Genomic DNA, 24,529 nt, shown 5'->3' with positions numbered 1-24,529 from the left:
GAGAGGCAGGTCCTTAAAACATACTGTATACTGGTATATAACACAGACTAGACCAGCATAATAACATTATAATAGAGCAGAGATCACCAGTTCACTTTTTGGATAGGCAAGGAAGTTACAAAGATCAGTCTCTCAATTCTGACCTTCATGACAAGTGGACAATTGTATCGCCATAACAAAAAAAATAAGATGGTTTACCTCCAAGAGAGAGGAGAGGAGGGCGGTGAGGTCAGAGGAGAGTTTGGCCAGGGCAGCCCTCTGTCTAATAGCCTCCACCTCAGGACTGACCTCTGTCAGTACAGCCAGACGACTATTCAGCCACGACAGGCTCTCCTCCTGCCCCTCGGCTGCCCTCTGGAGCTCCTATGGGAGGGGGGGTTGGAGGATGACAGAATTTGGGGTAGAAAGGGAGGGGAGATTGAGGAGTAGAGAAGGAGAGGTATGGGATGAAGGGTGAAGGGTAGAAGGAGAGAGGAATGGGTAGACACGGAGATATGAAAAGGGGATAGAGTGGGAGAGATTGAGAGGTATGGGAAGAGGTAGTAGTAAAGATGGAGAGGTTCTGTATCAATGGGGAAATGGAATTCATTGCATTCTTAACTATAACCTCTGTGGTAATTATGGGATATAGCACATCTTGCTCACCTGGACAGTAGTATCCACCTGTTCCTGGTGGGTGCGATCTCTGGCTCTCTCTCTCAGGAGCCTCACCTGGCTTCTCTGAGACAACAGCCAATCAGAGAGCTCTGAGAACCTGGATCAAGGGTGATTTGTTTCCCTACATTATCACATTATTTCTTTACAAGTAAGGTACTTCACATCAGCATAATTAAAAATATATATATTTTTGAGATTGGAGAAACCCTCGTTACAGATTTCTCAGAGAAACGTCTATCTCTGTCCCCTCTCACCTGTCATTCCACTCCCTCCACTGGGAGTGCTGCTGCAGCTTCAGGTGGGTGGCCTCTATCTGACCTTTGACGTCTGCCAGGGCCCTCCTGGTGGAGTCCAGGGTTTGTCTAGCCGAGTCGTTGTCAGGGAGTGTCTGACAGAGCTCCTCCATGTTGCCTATGCTCTTCTCACACACACTGAGAGGTGCTTTCTCCCTGAAGAAGGCCTAAGGATAGACACATAATGGTGTGGTTAGTTAGGGTGAACTCATTCCTGCCCCTCTCTCCCGCCTTCCTTCAATACCTCCCTCACTCTCTCTCCCTCCTTCTCTCACCCTGTGTTCTCTGATGACTGTCTCGCTGCCTGTGGTGGTCAGTGCTTGGATCTCTCTGGCTAGCTCCGCCCTGCACTCCTGTAGGACGGCCCCTGCCCGGCCTCGCTCTGCCTCCACCTTCAGACGCTGCAGGTGAAACGGCGCCTCCATCTGGATGTCCTGCAGAAGCACAGGGACACAGAGAGACTAAATGGACATTGTTTTTCAGAGCATACAGAGAGACAAGGACTTACACAAGGATAGAGGAACATCAGTCCAGGAAGATGCTCTACAAGATGGCTGCTATTGTAACCCCATGTAATATCATGTAGCACTTTACGCCTTTCATGAAGACTGCCATTACTACTATTGTATGTATGAAAGTGATCAAACTTTGCTGTCTGACCTTCCACTGTTTGTGCAGCGTCCTGACAGTGTCCTGCAGCGCCTGCTGCTCCTCCTCAGGCAGGATGTCTGTCAGATCGTCACAGGCCTTTAAGAACACACTCAGGACCCGCTGGTCTAGCTGCCCAAAGAACTCCTGAACGGAATTAACAGAAAAAGTCAGAGGGGGAGCAAAAAATGATTTCATTTTATGATTGTATTTTCTCAATCATTTCAAATAGTCTCGATAGTCTCAAATAGTCTCAAATTAATCTCTAAAAGGGATTCCTCCCACTCATCTAAACTGAGTAAGGTTGACTGTTGATTGACTGGTGTTTTTCTTCTAGTCTTACGCTTTGTTTTCTCAGCAGCTCCTCTGCGTTTCCCCCCTCTCCCAGGCAGGTGGTTGCCACCTTCAGCACTCTCTCCAGGTCCTGACGAGACTCCTCAAACCTCCTCCTCATGGTGCTGTTGGCCTCCTCCTGCCTCCTCCACTCCCCCACCTCCTTCAACAGACCCTTGGAGGGAAGAGCACAAAGGGTGGTAAAGATGTAGTGATGCTGCGTGGGTAATGTAGTTACTGTAGTTGTATGTGACCTCTAACTGACAATCATCTTTGATCAAGTCAATATTTTCAGTTTTCAAAATTGTTAATGTGAGCACCCGAGTCGGAAATCTTGTGCGAAACAATCTTGTACCCCAATTTTCCTGGTCTGGAAATGCTAATCTCTGCTCTGATGTTTTTTTTAATTAAAAAAACCCAACTTTTAATCAATTAAGAACAAATACTTAATTACAATGGTGGCCTGGCAAGAGGCCTCCTGTAGGGACTGGTGCTGGGATAAAAAAAAATGAAAATAGGACAAAACACACACCATGACAAAAGAGACACCGAAACAATTACATAGAGAGAGAGAGACCTAAGACAACAACACAACATGGTTGCAACACAAAATGACAGCAACACGACATAACAATAACACAACATGACAACACAATATAGTAGCAACATAACATGACAACACAACATGGCAGCAACACAACATGACAACACAACATAGTAGCAACATAACATGACAATAACACAACATGACAGCAACACAACATGGCAGCAACACAACATGACATTAACACAACATGACAGCAACACAACATGACAGCAACACAACATGGCAGCAACACAACATGACATTAACACAACATGACAGCAACACAACATGACAACACAACATGGCAGCAACACAACATGACAACACAACATAGTAGCAACATAACATGACAATAACACAACATGACAGCAACACAACATAACAACAACACAACATGGCAGCAACACAACATGGCAGCAACACAACATAACAACAACACAACATGACAGCAACACAACATAACAACAACACAACATGGCAGCAACACAACATGGCAGCAACACAACACAACATGACAACACAACATGACAGCAACACAACATGACAACACAACATAGTAGCAACACAACATGACCACACAACATGGCAGCCATACAACATGACAACACAACATGGCAGCAACACAACATGACAACACAACATAGTAGCAACATAACATGACAATAACACAACATAACAACAACACAACATGGCAGCAACACAACATGGCAGCAACACAACATAACAACAACACAACATGACAGCAACACAACATAACAACAACACAACATGGCAGCAACACAACATGGCAGCAACACAACACAACATGACAACACAACATGACAGCAACACAACATGACAACACAACATAGTAGCAACACAACATGACCACACAACATGGCAGCCATACAACATGACAACACAACATGGCAGCAACACAACATGACAACACAACATAACAACAACACAACATGACAGCAACACAACATAACAACAACACAACATGGCAGCAACACAACATGGCAGCAACACAACACAACATGACAACACAACATGACAGCAACACAACATGACAACACAACATGACAGCAACACAACATGACAACACAACATAGTAGCAACACAACATGACCACACAACATGGCAGCCATACAACATGACAACACAACATGGCAGCAACACAACATGACAACACAACATAGTAGCAACACAACATAACAACGACACAACATGACAGCAACACAACCTAACAACAACACAACATGGCAGCAACACAACATGGCAGCAACATAACACAACATGACAACACAACATAGTAGCAACACAACATGACCACACAACATGGCAGCCATACAACATGACAACACAACATGACAGCAACACAACATGACAACACAACATGGCAGCAACACAACATGACAATAACACAACATGGCAGCAACACAACATAGCAGCAACATAACATGACAATAACACAACATGACAGCAACACAACATGGCAGCAACACAACATGACATTAACACAACATGACAGCAACACAACATGACAACACAACATGGCAGCAACACAACATGACAACACAACATAGTAGCAACATAACATGACAATAACACAACATGACAGCAACACAACATAACAACAACACAACATGGCAGCAACACAACATGGCAGCAACACAACATAACAACAACACAACATGACAGCAACACAACATAACAACAACACAACATGGCAGCAACACAACATGGCAGCAACACAACACAACATGACAACACAACATGACAGCAACACAACATGACAACACAACATAGTAGCAACACAACATGACCACACAACATGGCAGCCATACAACATGACAACACAACATGGCAGCAACACAACATGACAACACAACATAACAACAACACAACATGGCAGCAACACAACATGACAGCAACACAACATAACAACAACACAACATGGCAGCAACACAACATAGTAGCAACATAACATGACAATAACACAACATGACAGCAACACAACATAACAACAACACAACATGGCAGCAACACAACATGGCAGCAACACAACATAACAACAACACAACATGACAGCAACACAACATAACAACAACACAACATGGCAGCAACACAACATGGCAGCAACACAACACAACAACACAACATGACAGCAACACAACATGACAACACAACATAGTAGCAACACAACATGACCACACAACATGGCAGCCATACAACATGACAACACAACATGGCAGCAACACAACATGACAACACAACATAACAACAACACAACATGGCAGCAACACAACATGACAGCAACACAACATAACAACAACACAACATGGCAGCAACACAACATAGTAGCAACATAACATGACAACAACACAACATGACAGCAACACAACATAACAACAACACAACATGGCAGCAACACAACATGGCAGCAACACAACATAACAACAACACAACATGACAGCAACACAACATAACAACAACACAACATGGCAGCAACACAACATGGCAGCAACACAACACAACAACACAACATGACAGCTACACAACATGACAACACAACATAGTAGCAACACAACATGACCACACAACATGGCAGCCATACAACATGACAACACAACATGGCAGCAACACAACATGACAACACAACATAGTAGCAACACAACATAACAACGACACAACATGACAGCAACACAACCTAACAACAACACAACATGGCAGCAACACAACATGGCAGCAACACAACACAACGTGACAACACAACATGACAGCAACACAACATGACAACACAACATAGTAGCAACACAACATGACCACACAACATGGCAGCCATACAACATGACAACACAACATGGCAGCAACACAACATGACAACACAACATGGCAGCAACACAACATGACAATAACACAACATGGCAGCAACACAACATAGCAGCAACACAACATGACAATAACACAACATGGCAGCAACACAACATGACAACACAACATGGCAGCCATACAACATGACCACACAACTTGGCAGCAACACAACATGACAACACAACATGGCAGCCATACAACATGACAACACAACATGGCAGCAGCACACCATGGTAGCAGCACAAACATGGCACAAATATTGTTAGGCACAGCCAACATTACGCAATGTCATGGGTAATGTAGTTCCTATGTGTAGTTCCTATATGACACCTGAGTACAGTAATGCTAACTTGTGCAGAGGTCTGAATCTCGGCCACTCTCTTCTGCAGGAGGGTCTGGTCGAAGTTCCTCAGGGCCTTGCTGGAGGAGAGCGTCCTCTGCAGGGAGTGGAGGTTCCTCTCAATCACAGATAAACACATCTTACAGCTCTGCTGCTGGCTCAGGAGGTCCTGGGGGAGCAGAGGGAGTACAGTAGATATATAAACTCACCCAGAGTGGGATATACAGACTCACTTTTATTTATACACAACCATACACACACAGGAAAGGACACACACACAAAAACACATACACACATACACACACACACCCTAGTCCCCTAGCTCACCTGCCACTTGTGTTTGTGTTGTCCCTGGACCTGGGCCTGTGGCTTTGGGTCTCTGCCTGCTGCAGTGATCCGGATGGCCCTCTCCAGAGCCTGGTAGAAGCCTGTGATGTGCTTCTCCATTTCCTCCAGCAGGGGGAGCAGTCCATGGCACTCCCTCACCAGAGAAGGGCACCTCTCCCTCACCTTGGGACAGAGACAGGGGGAACAAGGCTCCATGAGAATCAATAGTGTCCATAATTAGAATGCAGCAGAGGGATCAGAGAGAGGGAGGTAATTCATTCCTAGAGAGATCCAGTATAAGGAAATAAACTTTTGTAGCATTGTACAGAAAAGTCTGAGCCGTTTGGGTAAAACACTTGAGTAAATCCTCTATGGAAATACGGCATTAAGATCATTTTAGTCCATTGTTTGTAGGTGATGAACAAAAGAGTATCAAGATTAGAATAAGAAGCTTTTGGAAAAGTCACCCCAGTACATTGCAGTAGCTGACACTGGCAAATGGAAGATTTGAGGCAGGAAAGGATTAATAAAATGTCATTTTTACCCTCTGGTGATACCAACCTTACTGAGTTGACCTTTGACCGTTGTCATAGTAGCCATGGCCTTGGCGCCCTCCTCCTGCGGGGCATCCTTGGACAGGAGCTGGGCACTGCAGGCAGCCAACTTGTACTGAGTCTCCATGGCAACAACCTTTTTCTTGGTGTTCTGAGTGGGAGATGTGAAAGTAAAGAAGGAGAAATCTCATCTTAGTCGTGTGTTTACAAGGGCTAGATTCAATCAGAGGTGAAGCAATGTTTGTGGAATATTGACTGGATCTACTCTGTGGCTTATAGAGAAAGCTGGAAGGCTATCTAGCACAGTATGTTTACAGAAGCAAACAGCATTCTGAACACAGAATAAAATATAGGTTTGCATGCTACTTCATAAAAACTGCTTAGACAATATGACAATGCAGTTTGTATGTGCATATTACATAGCCTACTCATGACCTACCTCCACATCCTGTAGGAAAGACCTGATGTTGAGGAAGGAGACCTGTACAGGGGCGTTGAGCTTCACCTCTGCACCGTCCAGCAGCTCCCTCAGGGCAGAGATGGCCCTCATGTGGTCCCTCCTACACTTGTCCAGCTCGTCTTCACGGGCGTACTGCAGAGACAGGGGGCACAGTGTGTTGGTTTGAGACTTAATGTGCGCTGCTGTGGCTGTAACCAGTGTGTCTTTGTCAAGTGTGTTCAGTTACCTGCATCAATGGCCATAGGGCATGTATGCTCATTTATCTGCATCTCTGATGGGTCTTAATGTGCCACTACCTACCTGTGTGTCCCATAGCTTATGTCCAACAGGTCTAATAGTGTGATCAGTTTGTTCTGTCTCCATGAAAGCTCCGTTACCTGTTTGACTTTGACGAACAGGTCCCTCCATCTCCCGTTGAGCAGGAGAAGCTGCTGTTTCAGGTCACGTGACACAGTCTCGTCACATGTCTCAATCAAGAAGTTCCCTGCGTCGTTCATCACAGAGTGCTGATCCATCCACTGGGAAAGGTTGCGGAAGAACTCCTGAGAGAGAGGAGAGAGAGAGAGAGAGAGGGAGAGAGAGAGAGAGAGAGAGAGGGAGAGAGAGAGAGAGAGAGAGAGGGAGAGAGAGAGAGAGAGAGAGAGAGAGGGAGAGAGAGAGAGATGGGAGGAGGAATGTAAAAAGATTGAAGGACAGAGAGAGTAATGACATTAATGACATTGGGTATTCATTGAGTGGTTGGGGTAATTATCTGTCTTGTCCCCAGTGGTTTGGTTATTAGGGTTATACAGTATTCTGGCAGCTGGGGTATCCATGGTGACCTGACAGCTGGGACGTGCTCAGTGACATGGGGAAGTTGGAGGGAATCTTGACGGTTGGTTGGAAGATGATTTGGATGTTGAAATCGAATAAATATTTTTGAAATTAGGGTGTCAGAAATTGATATATCAGAAGATGTTAAGGTCAAAGACCCCCCCAAAAGAGCTTTCACCCCTTTTCTCAGGTCCATTTTCAGAAAAGCAGAAGTTAAGGTGTGGTTGTTTCATTGGTGACATGCTAGGCCTAGATCAATCTACAATGTTTATAAGCAGGTGAATGGGGATCAAGTGAGGGGGTCTACAGTAAGACATACCCGTTTTATGTTTTCAGGCTGGCTGAGTGCTCCCTCTGCATCCTCAAGCCAGGCCTGTAGAGAGGCCACAGTGCAGCTGTACCTCTCCCAGTTAGAGAGCACCTCATCCAGCATGCTCCTTACACTGCGCACCTCCACAGACAGACTCCTCCACTGGGTCAACACCTCCCGCATGAACCTCCTAACCCCTGCCTCGCCTTCATCCACTGGGAGAGGAGGAGACATAGAGACATGGGATAAATACACAGACATGCACACACACGCACACACACGCACGCATACACACAGGGTAGTGAGAGAGATCAAACAAGGTCTCTTGGCAAACCTATTTGAATGAAAACAGTGGTTATAAATATAGAATATCAATAATCAGAGGAAAAAGGAATCCACACAGTACATTCATATGCACATCAAGACTACAGAATGCTGGTGTGTTCTTTAGAAATGACAAATGAGTCCAAAGAGGAAACCCAATTACATCTGCACATCAAGCTAGTGCAATCATTCCAAATGGCAGAAAACATACTGTACCCGTTCTGCAATCATTCCAAATGGCAGAAAACATACTGTACCCGTTCTGCAATCATTCCAAATGGCAGAAAACATACTGTACCCGTTCTGCAATCATTCCAAATGGCAGAAAACATACTGTACCCGTTCTGCAATCATTCCAAATGGCAGAAAACATACTGTACCCGTTCTGCAATCATTCCAAATGGCAGAAAACATACTGTACCCGTTCTGCAATCATTCCAAATGGCAGAAAACATACTGTACCCGTTCTGCAATCATTCCAAATGGCAGAAAACATACTGTACCCGTTCTGCAATCATTCCAAATGGCAGAAAACATACTGTACCCGTTCTGCAATCATTCCAAATGGCAGAAAACATACTGTACCCGTTCTGCAATCATTCCAAATGGCAGAAAACATACTGTACCCGTTCTGCAATCATTCCAAATGGCAGAAAACATACTGTACCCGTTCTGCAATCATTCCAAATGGCAGAAAACATACTGTACCCGTTCTGCAATCATTCCAAATGGCAGAAAACATACTGTACCCGTTCTGCAATCATTCCAAATGGCAGAAAACATACTGTACCCGTTCTGCAATCATTCCAAATGGCAGAAAACATACTGTACCCGTTCTGCAATCATTCCAAATGGCAGAAAACATACTGTACCCGTTCTGCAATCATTCCAAATGGCAGAAAACATACTGTACCCGTTCTGCAATCATTCCAAATGGCAGAAAACATACTGTACCCGTTCTGCAATCATTCCAAATGGCAGAAAACATACTGTACCCGTTCTGCAATCATTCCAAATGGCAGAAAACATACTGTACCCGTTCTGCAATCATTCCAAATGGCAGAAAACATACTGTACCCGTTCTGCAATCATTCCAAATGGCAGAAAACATACTGTACCCGTTCTGCAATCATTCCAAATGGCAGAAAACATACTGTACCCGTTCTGCAATCATTCCAAATGGCAGAAAACATACCGTACCCGTTCTGCAATCATTCGAGGGCTATCCTTCAGAAATAACCAGGAGATGAGCCTGAACCTGACCAATCAAATCACAGCAAACCCACCACCAGCTGGGGCTGGACTCACTCATGGGGAGCCTCATTTTTCGGAGGTCGACCAATCACGTTTCAGATTGTCAGATACACCTCAGTTCTTCTCCCCTGCATACCCTAATATAAAGCCTGCAGGGCTGGAACTGAATGAAATCAACAAGCTAGCTACCGTAGCATGTTAGTGCCCAGAGACAGCAAAAGTAGAGCAGCTCGGCTAATGGGGTCGAATTCCCCACTGAGAGCTGAGAGTGGAGAAACCTCATTTAGACTTTAGCCTGGAGAGGACAAACCACTATAAAAGACAGGGAGGATAGAAGATGCTGGACGATAGTGGGTGATTGGCTATTGAGCCATTCTTGGGAAATTGATCAGAGGTGATATATCGGTAAAATATTCAGTACTGGAAATGGTGGTGGGCTAGATATGGAGATTTAGGCCCCAGGGTCCCGATAAGATTAAGTGGTCTAAAATTGGCAATAAATACTGCCTAAATCAAAAGGGAAAAGACAAAGAAAGTAGCTTGTCAGGTAGGTGGTGTAGATAGGAAAAGGTAGAGGGATCAGATAATGAGGTAAAATTTGTCAAATGAAGCTTGATCTTGTAAAAACTCACCTGTGCCATCAGCCTTGACATAGAGCTCAGAAGACTGTTTCAGAGTCTGGAACAATGTCTCGTACTGCTCAAAGAACTGCTGTCCTTCAACAAATGACTGAATGAGAGAGGAGAAACGAAATAAGTGGGTGATTAGGATAACATTCAGGGCATGTTTTTTCTCTAACCTAGATAACATTATACCCATTCATTCAAAAATCATTTACATGAAACTAATGTGGGAAAGTAAGATGAAATAGTGGTGACATTTAAAAGTAGAGCAATACTGTATATTGTTGGACTTACAACATAGTTCTGTAACATTAACTCCACTGACTCTCGTCGGCCATATTTGATGATCCAGGATTTGAGCTTGGACTCTGCCAGCATCAGGAACGCCTGCATGTGGTGTTTATTCTCCCAGAACTCCATCTTGGCCAGATGAATGTTTGACGAAGTCGATACAAAGTTCATTCTAAAAGACAAAATACTGAATGGTCAACATGTGAGCATAGAATGTACAATGTACAAGCTAAACCAGCTACGTTAGTGCTGGTAATCTGGTCAATGTTCTGTAAATAAATCATGGGGTTGGGATGGGAGATGAGTGGTTTGGGTGTTAAATGGTTGTTCAGGGAAACCTGGGCCATTTGGTTGCCACGATAAGACCCACCTCTCTGCCATGTCCTGCAGCTGCTCTTGGGGGACAGGGACTCCGTTGACACTTCTGTCTTTATGGATCCTCTGGAAGACCTGCTGGTGACCTTCAAGACCTTTGAGCATGTCCTGTAGACAGACACACACAAGCAGAGAATAGTACAGTCATTACACCCTGTGTTACGGTACAGCCATTACATAGTACATAACAACTGACCTAATAAGGATGTGTGTAACGTTAAATGGACTCGCATTGTCACCTTGCTCACATTGCCCACCTTGTGTTGCTCCAGGGTCATGTGGACAGTGTTTGATGTCGCGTCAGATGTCTGTTGAATAGTGACCTCCTGTCGGAGTGCCCCCTCAGCCTGGTGCAGCCACTCCCCCACCACACCCAGGGGGGCGGGCAGAGCCCTGTCCAGCTGCAGGTGCCACCCTAGGAGCTGTAGGGAGGAGGTTACAATGTCAGTCAACGAGCTATTGTCAAGTTACCTTGTCTCTGACTGCCTGTCTGAATGCTGGTGGGAACTTTTGCAGTACAAATGAAAAAAAAGAGTCCCACACTTATCTCTCCTTGTTGTGGATTTATTTCAATGTTTCGGCTAAAAAGCCTTCAAATGACGCAGCTCACTGTTTGGTTGACTGGAGATTTGACTGAGTACTTGGTCAGGTATTTGATTAGGCCCCTCTTAATGTTTGCTTGTGTCCTTGAGAGCTAGGTTGTACCAGCATACACCCTACTCTACTCTACTCTACTCCACAACAGTAACAGAGGTCCCGTCCCAGACACTTACCCTGTTGGACACTCTGTCCCAGGCCTGTTTAACCAGAGCCTGGTCCACGGTCAACATCCCATCCTTCTGCGTGGACTGGACCGCAGCCTCCACCTGCTTCCTATTCATCTCCAATTGAACACGTACACTCTTAAAGGACTGATGGAGAGAGAGAGAGAGAGAGAGAGAGAGAGAGAGAGAGAGAGAGAGAGAGAGAGAGAGAGAGACAGAGAGAGAGAGAGAGAGAGAGAGAGAGGGTGGGGTGTCCACAGATGGAATGGTTATTTCCTGATCATGTGGCCTGACAAGGAAAACCTTTGGGTCCTAGTTATATCCCAAACACACATACAATACAAGTACTGTAAAATATACTGCCTGGAACACATACAGTACACGTACTGTAAAATATACTGCCTGGAACACATGCAGTACACGTACTGTAAAATATACTGTAAAACTTACTGTAAAATATACTGCCTGGAACACATACAGTACACATACTGTAAAATATACTATAAAATATACTGTAAAATATACTGCATGGAACACATACACTTTTCCCTCTTTCACAGATCATACATTCATGGAATCTGTCAAAAACGTGCACAATAGAAAGAGGAAATAAGGAAATCCCACACTGTGTTGAATATGTAATGTATCCTGGGGCTTTGGTACTGTATAAGCCAGATAGGGTAGAAATACGGCAGCAGCAGCAGTCTGATCCCTGCAGTGGAATACCACTGATTAGCCTGATAATGGAAGTGTCTGTGCCCGGTGTGTGTGTGTGTGTGTGTGTGTGTGTGTGTGTGTGTGTGTGTGTGTGTGTGTGTGTGTGTGTGTGTGTGTGTGTGTGTGTGTGTGTGTGTGTGTGTGTGTGTGTGTGTGTGTGTGTTTGTGTGTGTGTGTGTGTGTGTGTGTGTGTGTGTGTGTTTGTGTGTGTGTGTGTGTGTGTGTGTGTGTGTGTTCTAGATCACCTGATACTGCTGGCTGAGGTTGCCCTTGGTCTCCTGAGTACGTGCTGTGTCTAGCTCCAGCTGATCCAGCCAGGTCTTCAGCTCCCTCAGGCCCTTGCGCTGCTCTCTCTGGGTGGCCGGGGAGAGGAGGGAGGAGAGAGGAAGGGAACAATGAAAGTAAAAAACGAAGCAGGGAATGTGGGATAGATATAAGGAGGGAGGAAGGGGAATACATGGAAAGGAAAGAACGAGTGATAGAAGAGAGGAAGTGAGAATGCAATGCAGGGACAGAGGGAGAGATGGTAGGTAGAAGGATAACAAGGGAAGAGGGGAGTGAAGGAATAAGAGGGATGGGGAGAAGAGAGGGCAGAGAGGAAACATGTGGGAGGTAATCAAATATGTTGCCCAGCAGGGCAAATTCTCCAGACTCACAGCTGCCAAAAACACACTGTTAATTCAGCCAATTCACTTCAAACACCGCTACTAATATTTCACTGGATTCGTTATGAATACTTACAGCGCCTTCAGAAAGTATTCATACCCCTTGACTTACTCCAAATTGTGTTGTGTTACAGCCTGAATTAAAAAATATACAAACAATACCCCATAATGACAAAGCGAAAACCTGTTTTTAGACATTTTTGCAAATGTATTAAAAATGATATACACCCATGAGTTAGAATCCCCTTTGGCAGTGATTACAGCTGGGAGGATTTCTGGGTAAATCTCTAAGAGCTTTGGCCACCTGGACTGTAAAATATTTGCACATTATTCAAGCTCTTGTCAAGTTGGTTGTTGATCATTGCTAGACAGCCATTTTCAAGTCTTGCCATAGATTTTGAAGCCAATTTAAGTCAAAAGTGGAACTAGGCCACTCAGGACCATTCAATATCGTCTTGGTAAGTGTCTGTTGGAAAGCAGACTGACTCCAGTGTATATTTAGCCAGGTTATTGTCCTGCTGAAAGGTGAATTTGTCTCCCAGTGTCTGTTGGAAAGCAGACTGAACCAGGTTTTCCTCTAGGATTTTGCTTAGCTCTATTCCATTTATTATCAAAAAGAAACTCCCCAATCATTGCCGATGACAACCATGCCCATAACATGATGCAGCCACCACCATCGTTCTCAGTAATGTGTTGTGTTAGATTTGCCTCAAATATAACGCATTGCATTCAGGACATAATTTTCCCTTCTTTGCCACATTTTTTGCAAACAGGATGCATGTTTTGGAATATATATTCTGTACAGGCTTCCTTCTTTTCACTCTGTAATTTAGGTTAGTATTGTGGGTAACTACAATGTTGTTGATCCATCCTCACTTTTCTCCTATCATAGCCATTAAACTCTGTAACTGTTTTAAAGTCACCATTGGCCTCATGGTGAAATCCCTGAGAGGTTTCCTTCCTCTCTGGCAACTGAGTTTGGAAAGAACCCTGCACTCTTAGAAAAAAGGTGCTATCTAGAACCGAACATAGTTCTTTAACTTTTTCCATAGGAGAACCCTTTGAAGAACCTTTTTGGGTTCCAGGTAGAACCCTTTTCACTTCCATGTAAAACCTTTTACACAGATGGATCTACATGGAACCAAAAAGAGTTATACCTGGAAACAAATGGGGTTCTACCTGGAAACAAAAAGGGTTCTACCTGGAAACAAAATGGGTTCTACCTGGAAACAAAAAGGGTTCTACCTGGAAACAAAATGGGTTCTACCTGGAAACAAAAAGGGTTCTACCTGGAAACAAAATGGGTTCTACCTGGAAACAAAATTGGTTCTACCTGTAAACAAAAAGGGTTCTACCTGGAAACAAAATGGGTTCTACCTGGAAACAAAAAGGGTTCTACCTGGAAACAAAATGGGTTCTACCTGGAAACAAAATGGGTTCTACCTGGAAACAAAAAGGGTTCTACCTGGAAACAAAATGGGTTCTACCTGGAAACAAAAAGGGTTCTACCTGGAAACAAAAAGGGTTCTCTTATGGGGACAGCCGAATAACCATTTTTGGAATCCGTTTTCTAAGAGTGTGTATCCTCGTAGTGACTGGGTGTATTGATACAGGTGTATTTAATAACTTCACCAGGCTCAAAGGGATACTGAATGTCTGCTTGAATAAGTGCCCTTCTTTGCATGTCATGGTCTCCCTGGTCTTTGTGGTTGAATCTGTGTTTGAAATTCACTGCTCGACTGAGGGACATTACAGGTGACTATTATTACACACAGAGTGAGTCCATGGAACTTATTGTGTGACTTGTAAAGCACATTTTTACTCCTGAACTTATTTAGGTTTGCTATAACAAAGGGGTTGAATACTTATTGACTCAAAACTTTTCAGCTTTTCATGTTTTATTAATTTTGAAAAATGTTGACATTATGGGGTATTGTGTGTTGGCCAGTGACACAAAATCTCAATTTAATTCATTTTAAATTCAGGCTGTAACACAACAAAATGTGGAAAAAGTCAAGGGGTGTGAATACTTCCCGAAGATACTGTATGATGACAAGTTAGTTAGTTCAACAGTCCATTCAATTTTAACACTCCCTATTCAGTTTCAGTCCATTCTATTTTAACACTCCCTATTCAGTTTCAGTCCATTCAATTTTAACACTCCCTATTCAGTTTCAGTACATTCTATTTTAACACTCCCTATTCAGTTTCAGTCCATTCTATTTTAACACTCCCTATTCAGTTTCAGTCCATTCTATTTTAACACCCCCTATTCAGTTTCAGTCCATTCTATTTTGATCAGTCTATTCTGCTCAGCCATCCCATTGTAAGGCTTTATTCTTTATTCACATTACAGACCCTGCTAAGGGAACATATTCTCTTCTCTGAATGGCAGCCCCCTAAACACTCTACAGGGGGGGAAAAATCATATTACTAGCTGGCTAACATTCACTGTTACAGCCTAGTTAGTGTATTGTCCCTGAAATCACCACTGCCAAACCATATCTTCTTTCTTTATTTCATTAAAAAAAATGTTTTACTGAATGTAAATATACAACACAAAGTGTTACACACCTTTGTCAGTGCGGTAGAGAGTACTAACCAGTGGCTATAATCAAGGCAAGGACATATCAAAATCCTACACTGACGCAAAAGAGGCATAGTTAGAGAGACTTAATGTCAAAGCCACTCGAAGCTGAAACTGTAACCTTACAAAACCCAACCACTATGCATTCAAAACCCAAGGCTTTCCATCAAACTATCCGCCAATAAAAGGGCTCCCTGCCGAGCCCTAGCCAGCTGCGGCCATTGTCATGCTAATACAACATAGCTGTTAGCACTAATGCTAATATAATGGTAATATCACATCATATAATACAGGACTATCACCTCAGGTAAAATGAGATGTGGAAAGAAAAAAATGAATTCCCTTACCACATAAAACACTGCGAATTCCACCAGAATACAATAGTAGAGCTGGTGATTACAACAATAAAATGGAATGGTGAATGTTTAAAGTATGTAGAAACAATGTAACCTGGGTGTCAGTCTGTCTCTGCTGTAGCTGCCTCATTTGTTGTTGTCATGCAAAACACTGACAGAGTTGGCTGAAGCAAAAACAGGCTGGCAACCGGGCTAGAAGCAGTATGTGTTCCAGCGGGGAATTACAAACATTCTAAGAATGTTCTTTTGGAACGTTTGATGGAGAACCTGCACAGTGGACAGGAATGAGGATACTAATACTTCTACAGACTGAACCTACCTCCAACATCTCCTCAATATCTCGAGGAGCAAGACCATGCTGTGGAACAGAGGCAGGCACAACAACCACAGGGATGCAGTGACCACACAGACAACACCACAGTGGAGAGAGAGAACGAGAAAAAAAGAAGAAGGGAGAGATGTCCAAAAAAGAAGTGATTGATCAACAACAGACAAGAAGACATTACATCACATCACTAAGGCGTAAGGGAATGTGAGAGGTGACAATAAGGAAAGGTTGGGTAGTTAGTGTCAGTGGTAGTGGTAAGGATTTACAGACACAGCACACACCGCAAGTCTACCTGCAGGTCTGAGATAACACTTGAATAGAGGACAATAGTGGCAAATAATGTAAATAACGGAGAGAAAGAAACAATAGGAAGAGACATGGCTGTGAAGATGGAGAGAGAGGGAGCGGTGGGGAGAGGGACAGGGCTTGCTACCTCTTCCTCTGGCTGGGAGTCCGAGTCACTGTTCTGCTGGTGACCTGGGTTGGGGTGGTGCTTCAGAAACTGGGCCACGTACGTCATGATGGACTTCTCATCCGGTTTGTCAACATCCACATCTGGGGAGAAAGAAGAACAGATAGGGGTCAGTCTAGTCCCCACAACACACATAACTGTACTGAATACCAGCTGTTATGAACAACCAGATATTAGTATTAACAAAGCATTCTCAATGACATCTAATCTGGAAAAAGCTAACCATACATCACTATTTAACTCCAGCTATATCAACAACAGACTACTGAGATTAGCCATCACTGATCTTTGTAATCAAGCAGAAGAAAGCCTCTATCGCTGACAGAAACCTCAGGCAGAGGGGAAGGCCTGCCACCTTGCATCAAACTGTCATATCAGGTTTATATGGTATGTTGGTGAGCTGCTGGATGCTCTCTCTGGCACTGACTCCTCTCCAGCCCTAATGGCCCTTAATTATGGTGATGTCAAACTGGATTTGTCAGGGCTCATTCTGAGGGGCAGGCGTGAGGGAGCACAGATGCTGTTGAGAGGATTCACTCTAGAGGGATTTATCTGATACACAGGCAGGAATGTACACTAGTGAAAGCATAGTTCATCTTTGTATTGACATGGAGCGTGGCTGAAATATCAGCTTCAGGTTTGTAAAGATCTAGAAAAGTTGAAGTTTTCTAACCAGAAGTTTTCATTTCACCTAATTTGAACATTCTGTCATAAAAAGCACATGTTGAACTTAATAAAAAACATATTTTCCCATCTCAAGAGGTTACATTTAAAAAATGACTATAGTAAGTATCTAGTAGGTACCAAATAAAGAAACAGCTTTGACCGTAAAAGCTTTGACCGTAACAGGGTTGATGACTTCATCTTAAGTCATCCATAAATCCCCCTGTAACAGGGGGAATGGAAGCTGGTTGTGTGAAACAGGGAGGACAATTGAATGCAAGCTTCACCAAAAACGGTTTTATTGTTAAAACATTTGCAGCCTGTCAATATGGGTAACGGGGTTGATGTGTTATGTTCAACCCTCTCAGATGTCCATCACAAAACACCAGAACATGGCCCAGAAGAGAAGATCCAGCTCACCTGCTTTTACACTATGATTTGACTATTAGATGTTCAATGTAAAAAAAAAAAAAAATAGTTTCACTGTATTAAAATGACAGTTCAGTTCACGTAACAGGGTTGACTTTAAAATGAGGGAATGTTTTCTTTCCCTTAAAATGAATCACTAATCACATGAAATAAATAGTAAACTAGAGAAATGGCTTTGTCAAAGCAACAAAATAACTTTACAATGATGGTGAACTTGGATAAATGTTAGGATTAAGTGGGCTAGTATCTTCCCAGAAGTCACAGAGGATGCATAGACGGACATGTCAAAATGCTGAATTAAGTCTTTATTCAAATAAAAAAACAGATTTATTGAATTTTCCATGTGTTCTATATTAAAGGGCACTCAATTTAATATAACATGCTTTTTCAATGTTTGTGCTCAATTTCTATATAACATTTTAAAGGCACCCAAAAGGCACTAATTTCGTGGAACGACCCACATTAATTTGCCAAACAGGAAATGACCTCTCTGGCTGTGGTTTACCTTCTGGGTCCAGTAGCTGCGGAATGCCCAGCTCAGTCTCGGCCAATGAGAAGGCTTCCTGCAGGTTCTCTCGATTGGCTCTCCTCCGCACACGCTCCATGTCGACCAGGTGGGGTCGAAGAGAGAGGATCACTGCGAAGAATGCCACACCTGTACGCCAGCTCGGCCCAAAGTCTTTCACGTCCATCCCCAGATGCCTGAAGAGACAGACAAATACAGCATTGCATCAATAACACCATCACTTATTATTAGCTATCGTAATATCATTATCAGTAGCTATCACCACAACCACGATTAGTACTGGTAATAGAAGTGTTAATGTAGTTAGTAATATCATAAGTATCATCATGTTATATTGCAGTAGGTGCAGTGGCTGTAGTGTCCCCGTACTTGGTGGCGGTCTGCTGGACCCATCTGAGTAGGGCCTTCCTGGCCCCACCCTGCAGCGGGGGGAGGGGCTTCCTCTTGACAGGCGGGCTGGTGGTGTCGGAGCTGTCCACTGAGGAGGTGCTGCTAGAGAGGGCCTGGAGCGCTGGCAGGTTACTGGTCAACTCCTCTATCTGCACGACGGGAGAGAGAGCGATAGAGAGAGAGAGAATTGTTGCTATAGAAAAAGCACAGCTTTTTTGTGCCAAGAAGACAGTATGTATGAAGAAGTATGGCTGACTCACAAAATGAAACACCATGGCCTTTATTGTGTAATTGTGCAATAGTGCTGCATTATTTGTAGTGGGATGACACCCACCCACCACAGAGGCACTATACCTGGAAATAGAGGATTATTGTCCAAATCAACCCCAGTACGATAGATGGTCTTCCATCGACGATGTCAGTCGAGTTGATGTTGACTAGCTTGATCTGTGTCACAACATACAATATCTAGCATTATACGGTAGGATATCACACAGAAATCATATCCGTTCTAATACATACTGTTTGGAACAAATATGCACAAATTCACTCAATCTAGCAGTGGTACAATATATGGAAATACGGATACGGACTATGAACACAGTACCCAAGTGTAATATCATTCATAAAAACTTTCATGAAAACATCAAATAAGCTGGTACTAACCGGTGATCCCCTGTACGCAGACTTGAGTGAGCGTGAGAAAAAAGGAGAGAGAGAGAGGGAGCAAAAGAGAGGTAGACAGAGATTGGATGCAGTTAGAGGAGGTATATAGTATGGGTGAGTGACAGGGGGATGCCTCATCGAGTGTGAGCCAAGTGATAAAGACTCTAACAGTGAGATAACCCTGGCTGCTCTACGGCGGGCTGAGAGGACAGATCTATCACCTATACACAGACAGCACCGGGGATTACACCCAGCAGAGAGTAGAGAGTGAGAGAGAGAGAGAGAGAGAGAGAGAGAGAGAGAGAGAGAGAGAGAGAGAGAGAGAGAGAGAGAGAGAGAGAGAGGGCAGGGGGTAGGGTATATCATAGAGAGAGAGGGCCTGGGCATTCATCATATCATCCATATCAGAGGGTATATTACAGAGGAGATGAGTCTGAGCATTAAAGGTTATCATGTTACACTGGGACTGTGGTATGGAGGAGGGACAGTACGGGGTGGGAAAGCTCCACTTGAGAGAGGGTCAGAGACTGAGCAGTACTGTACATATCATTAATGTTTCTAAATCTAAGACAGGTCTAGAGATTAGGTCTAGTAGGCAGTTTATACATAATACAGCACTTCATATCAGAATGGGGTCCTTAGACTATGTAAAGATAGTGGTTGACAGTAGATGGAGGGACACTGCTTCAACAATATGACAAAGACAGGGCATCGCATACTATTAAACATAATATTTTTGCATACCCAAACGGCCTACTATTTAGGACGCAAGTATGGATTATTTGGACACGACCAGTCTGACCAATATAACAGCTATCTGACAGAGAGAGACCAAACATCATATACTGTAGGCAACAGCAGATATTAAATCATGCTCCCATTGTGACAGATATGAGATAGGGAGATAAATGGCAAATGTGATAAAAGAGCACTGAGGATAGGAACTAAAATCAAATCTAAATACAGTCTATGGACATATAAGATTTACACGCACGCACGCACACATACACACACACCCATCCCAGCATGGCATGGCAGAGACACCCAATCTCGGTGTCTACACTCCAGACTGCAGATTATTGTTGTAGGATTTAGGGTTTAACCCTGTCACAGTGCAGGAAGAAGCTAAATCAATGTCCCCCCAGACGCAAGCTGGGGATTTATTTATGTATATCCAAAGACATGCTATGTGGAGTATTAGCCATCTAATACTGGGAATCCATCTCATAAATTAGGTTTCCATCCAATTGGCGACACATTTTCATGTGAATATTCTAAAATCAGCATGAAGAAAATATGCACATTTTTCCACCAATGGTGTGTTTCCACCAAACGGACTTGTTGCGGACACAAATCACTGCGTGATGACACAAAATGTACTTTTCATGTACAGCCTAAAAATGCAAAGTGCAATGTCCCGTGTAGCTCAGTTGGTAGAGCGTGGCAACGCCAGGATAGTAAGTTTGATTCCCATAGAGAATTAGTATGGAAAATGCACTCTGGATAAGAGCGTCTGCTAAATGACGTGAATATAACAAAAACTGTTGTGTTTAATAGCAAATGCGCCTACTCTGGTCTGGGCTCGTGCGCTCTAGCCAGCAGATACAGTGTGGGTAGGCTAGTAAACATGATGAGATCATTATGGATAAGGGAGAGAATATTTCTCTTTGTCAAATAGCAGTCAAGCATCGATCATCATGTCACCAGAATAAGACCCTCAATTTTTATTGGAAAGCAGCTTTGAGCTCATCACCATGCACTTTCCCCACCCTGTGAAGTTCATCAAAACTTATTTCATCTGTAGCCTAATAAACTACATGGTTACCCGAGTCTTAGTGGGAAGACCACACAACATATCATTGCGTGACTCCAAGTTTACTTTGATATTATGTTTATTATATCAATATTTGCACATGAAGGCATTTCCACCGCCACTTCTCGCATAATTCATTTTACAGACACAAAAAGAGCCCACCTTCTCTAGCATATTTTGTTTTGTCGACATTTGGAATGTTTACCGACACATTTTCTGTTTCCATCAGGCCTGTCATGACATTTCTTATTCTACATGTACTTTACTCGCATACAATGGTTGGATAGAATACTGGTTATAGACATGGATCTCATGGAGTGAGGGAAAACAGTCCATTTGAGAGAGAGAGAGAGAGATAAGGAGAAGGATGAAGGAAGATACAGCAGGGCAAAGGGAGATGGGGGGGGGGGGGGGGTAGAGAGATGAATGTAGTAGAGAAAGAGTCATCCGGGGTCAATCTTCCTCGTTCTGACCCCAAGGCCATCACCTGAACCATGTGTGTCAAGGGAGAGGGGCAGAGGGATGGAGGGTGAGAGGGGGAGTTGGACGGAGGAGGAGGGGAGGAGAGTGGGAGAGGGTCATTGGGTTAGTGGGAGAGGGGGAGAGTGGTAGAGGGATGGAGGGGGAGAGGATTGGAGGGGGAGAGGGATGGAGGGGTAGAGGGATAGAGGGTTAGAGGGGTAAAGGGATGGAGGGGGAGAGAAAGACAGGGATTGAGGAGGAGAGGAGAGGGGGAAAGGTAGAGATGGAGCACTCCTACCTTTCTGCCCTCCAGGAACTTGAGCGCCGTGCCGATGTTGGAGACCCAGTGGATCCTCCGCAGCTTCCTCCCCTGCTCACATGGCTAGAGGGGGGAGATATATATATATATATATATATATAGAGAGAGAGAGAGAGAGAGAGAGAGAGAGAGAGAGAGAGAGAGAGAGAGAGAGAGAGAGAGAGAGAGAGAGAGAGAGAGGGAGATAGAGACAGAGACAGGGAGTGGGGAGGTAATATAAGACAGAGTTAAAGAGACATACAGTTTCAGAGTCAGAAGGATGTTAAAGAGAAAACAAAAGGTACGGAGGGACAATAAAAAGAACTGAATGGAAAGTAGAAAGAGACTGAGAAGAGGGACAGATGGCAGATTGAATAACAAAGAAAACAAGAATGAGATTCACATAACAAACAAGGAAGAGAAAACAGAAACGGAGAGGGACAGACATAGAGAAACAGAGATAGAGAGAAAATGAATCTGAGTGTGTTTGCCTTTTAGCAAAGAGATCAATATAACAGACAGCTTAGACCCAAGGCTGTATTGGCCTTGTGGGACCATCAAATAGTGTGTGTGTGTGTGTGTGTGTGTGTGTGTGTGTGTGTGTGTGTGTGTGTGTGTGTGTGTGTGTGTGTGTGTGTGTGTGTGTGTGTGTGTGTGTGTGTGTGTGTACCCCGTGGCTTTTCCCTGTTTATCTAGCCTGATTTCTTTCCAACCAAACATCCTAATAAAGACTAATCAATAAGCATTTCCATGTAATCGTTTCCATTCTCACATTCACTGATGTCCTTAGATATGCTGTGAACATAGCTTTGAGGGCAGGGTTCACAGAGAAAGTCTTTCACAGTAGTATTCAAAATCAGTCATCAAATGCCCTTTACAAACAGGTTTCCATGTCAACCCTGCCTTCATTACATTCCATTGCTCTGTTTTTTGATGAGAGAGCTTACTGTCATTTCAGTTGAACATCATCAAGGAAGCGTTAGAGTTTAACCCTGCATGTTGGGGATCTGGTGGGCTTGGATTGGTATTTATAATGAGACAACAACATTGTGACCAAGACCAAGTGCAATTAATCTGACCCAAAGCCATGAGTGTAGGGAGGGCCTTTGTTGCTGCCCTGAGTGAGACCACGTGCAGACTAGTTAAACTGATCCCAGAGCAGGTTGGTCCAGGACTCACCAGCTTCTGTCCAGACAGGACCTCCAGCAGGGCCAGCAGCATCACCCCATCCTTGATGTCCTCAAACAGGTCCGTCACCACCAGGGACGGAACACGCTGGGGGGAACCATAACAAACAACAGTCAATCCAAAGCTGCATTAGTTCAATGTTTATGGAAGTGTTCTGTGCCATACAATAATTACCCAACTAAAGCCATTAGGTCAAATTTTCTTGGAAACTCAAGCCATCAAGATCAGTTTTTCTAGACTTAATGGTTATTGTAATAAAAGCAACATGTCTTTTAGCACAGTAAGTCTCCAAGCATGTAATATGCATGATCACAATACATTCACAAAGTCCTGTTAAAAAGGATATTCTGAGCCACAGGAAAGCTTGGCTGTGGGACGATTGATTGACAGCAAGGAGGATCAGTCTCTTTTGAAAGGGGTCCCGAATCCCAAAATCCAGAAATATGCTGATGATTTTCAAAGTGAGCCCCTCTCAAGAACTCCCTCCATGACCTGACGTGGCCCTCCACACTGGAGAGACACATATCTCAATTTCTCCCTGACTCCACATCAATGATTTCTCTTAAAGCATAGTCACATGGTGGGGCTGAGGAGAGGTTTAGAGGGAAAGGCATTCAGCCATTCAGAGTGAGATTAGTGAAAAGAGAGGGGGGGAAGGGGGGGTGGGGTGGGAAGAAGAGAGGCAGGGAGGTAAAGTAAAGGGAGACCAAGAGAGTGAGACCAAAGGAATAGGGAATCTAGACCCAGACATGTTGTACAAGAGAACAGAGAAAGTGAGAAAGAAAGAGAAGCAAAGACCCTACCTCACACAACTCTCAAAATGAATTAGCAATGAGCTTTCCTCTTTAATTCCACTTCTAATAGTTCCATTGCTTTAAATATGTTAATGTTCAGAATGCATTTGTGTCACTTTCAATGAGTGACAGAAAAACCCTTTACCGAAGCCTCTACAGATGGACAAATCATGCCACAGGCTAATTGAAGTTAAATTCTCCTATTAGCTCGTTATAATCCAAGAGTTAATGAGGAAAATTTGACTAATTACAAAATAAGGAAGTAATATCCATTTACTTAGCTCAGTCACAGGAGTCAGATAAATAAATCAAGGGCTTTAGGAACTAATTACATGTGAGTGTCTGGGCTTTAATTGATTGGAAACAT

General features: G+C 43.7%; 1 protein-coding gene across 1 annotated transcript in view; it reads right to left on the bottom strand.

The window, feature by feature from the left end:
- syne1a (spectrin repeat containing, nuclear envelope 1a) overlaps positions 1–24,529 on the bottom strand; it is a 178,763-nt gene that overhangs the window by 140,363 nt on the left and 13,871 nt on the right. Inside the window, 25 exon segments of the mRNA XM_090232997.1 lie at positions 199–363; positions 646–754; positions 912–1,117; positions 1,226–1,384; positions 1,611–1,745; positions 1,942–2,106; positions 5,724–5,882; positions 6,041–6,223; positions 6,602–6,745; positions 7,034–7,186; positions 7,432–7,596; positions 8,187–8,392; positions 10,388–10,484; positions 10,673–10,841; positions 11,040–11,152; positions 11,302–11,466; positions 11,818–11,955; positions 12,771–12,878; positions 16,895–17,016; positions 18,531–18,727; positions 18,921–19,090; positions 19,296–19,388; positions 19,608–19,628; positions 22,181–22,264; positions 23,360–23,455. Coding sequence (XP_090089123.1) covers positions 199–363; positions 646–754; positions 912–1,117; positions 1,226–1,384; positions 1,611–1,745; positions 1,942–2,106; positions 5,724–5,882; positions 6,041–6,223; positions 6,602–6,745; positions 7,034–7,186; positions 7,432–7,596; positions 8,187–8,392; positions 10,388–10,484; positions 10,673–10,841; positions 11,040–11,152; positions 11,302–11,466; positions 11,818–11,955; positions 12,771–12,878; positions 16,895–17,016; positions 18,531–18,727; positions 18,921–19,090; positions 19,296–19,388; positions 19,608–19,628; positions 22,181–22,264; positions 23,360–23,455 — 3,522 coding nt within the window.

This window comes from Oncorhynchus mykiss, chromosome 4 (genome assembly GCF_057628025.1).
Source record: "Oncorhynchus mykiss isolate SJ-2025 chromosome 4, ASM5762802v1, whole genome shotgun sequence".
NCBI classification, from domain to species: domain Eukaryota; kingdom Metazoa; phylum Chordata; class Actinopteri; order Salmoniformes; family Salmonidae; genus Oncorhynchus; species Oncorhynchus mykiss.
The sequence above is the reverse complement of the archived record's forward strand: the minus strand, read 5'-3'. Positions and strand labels throughout refer to the sequence as shown.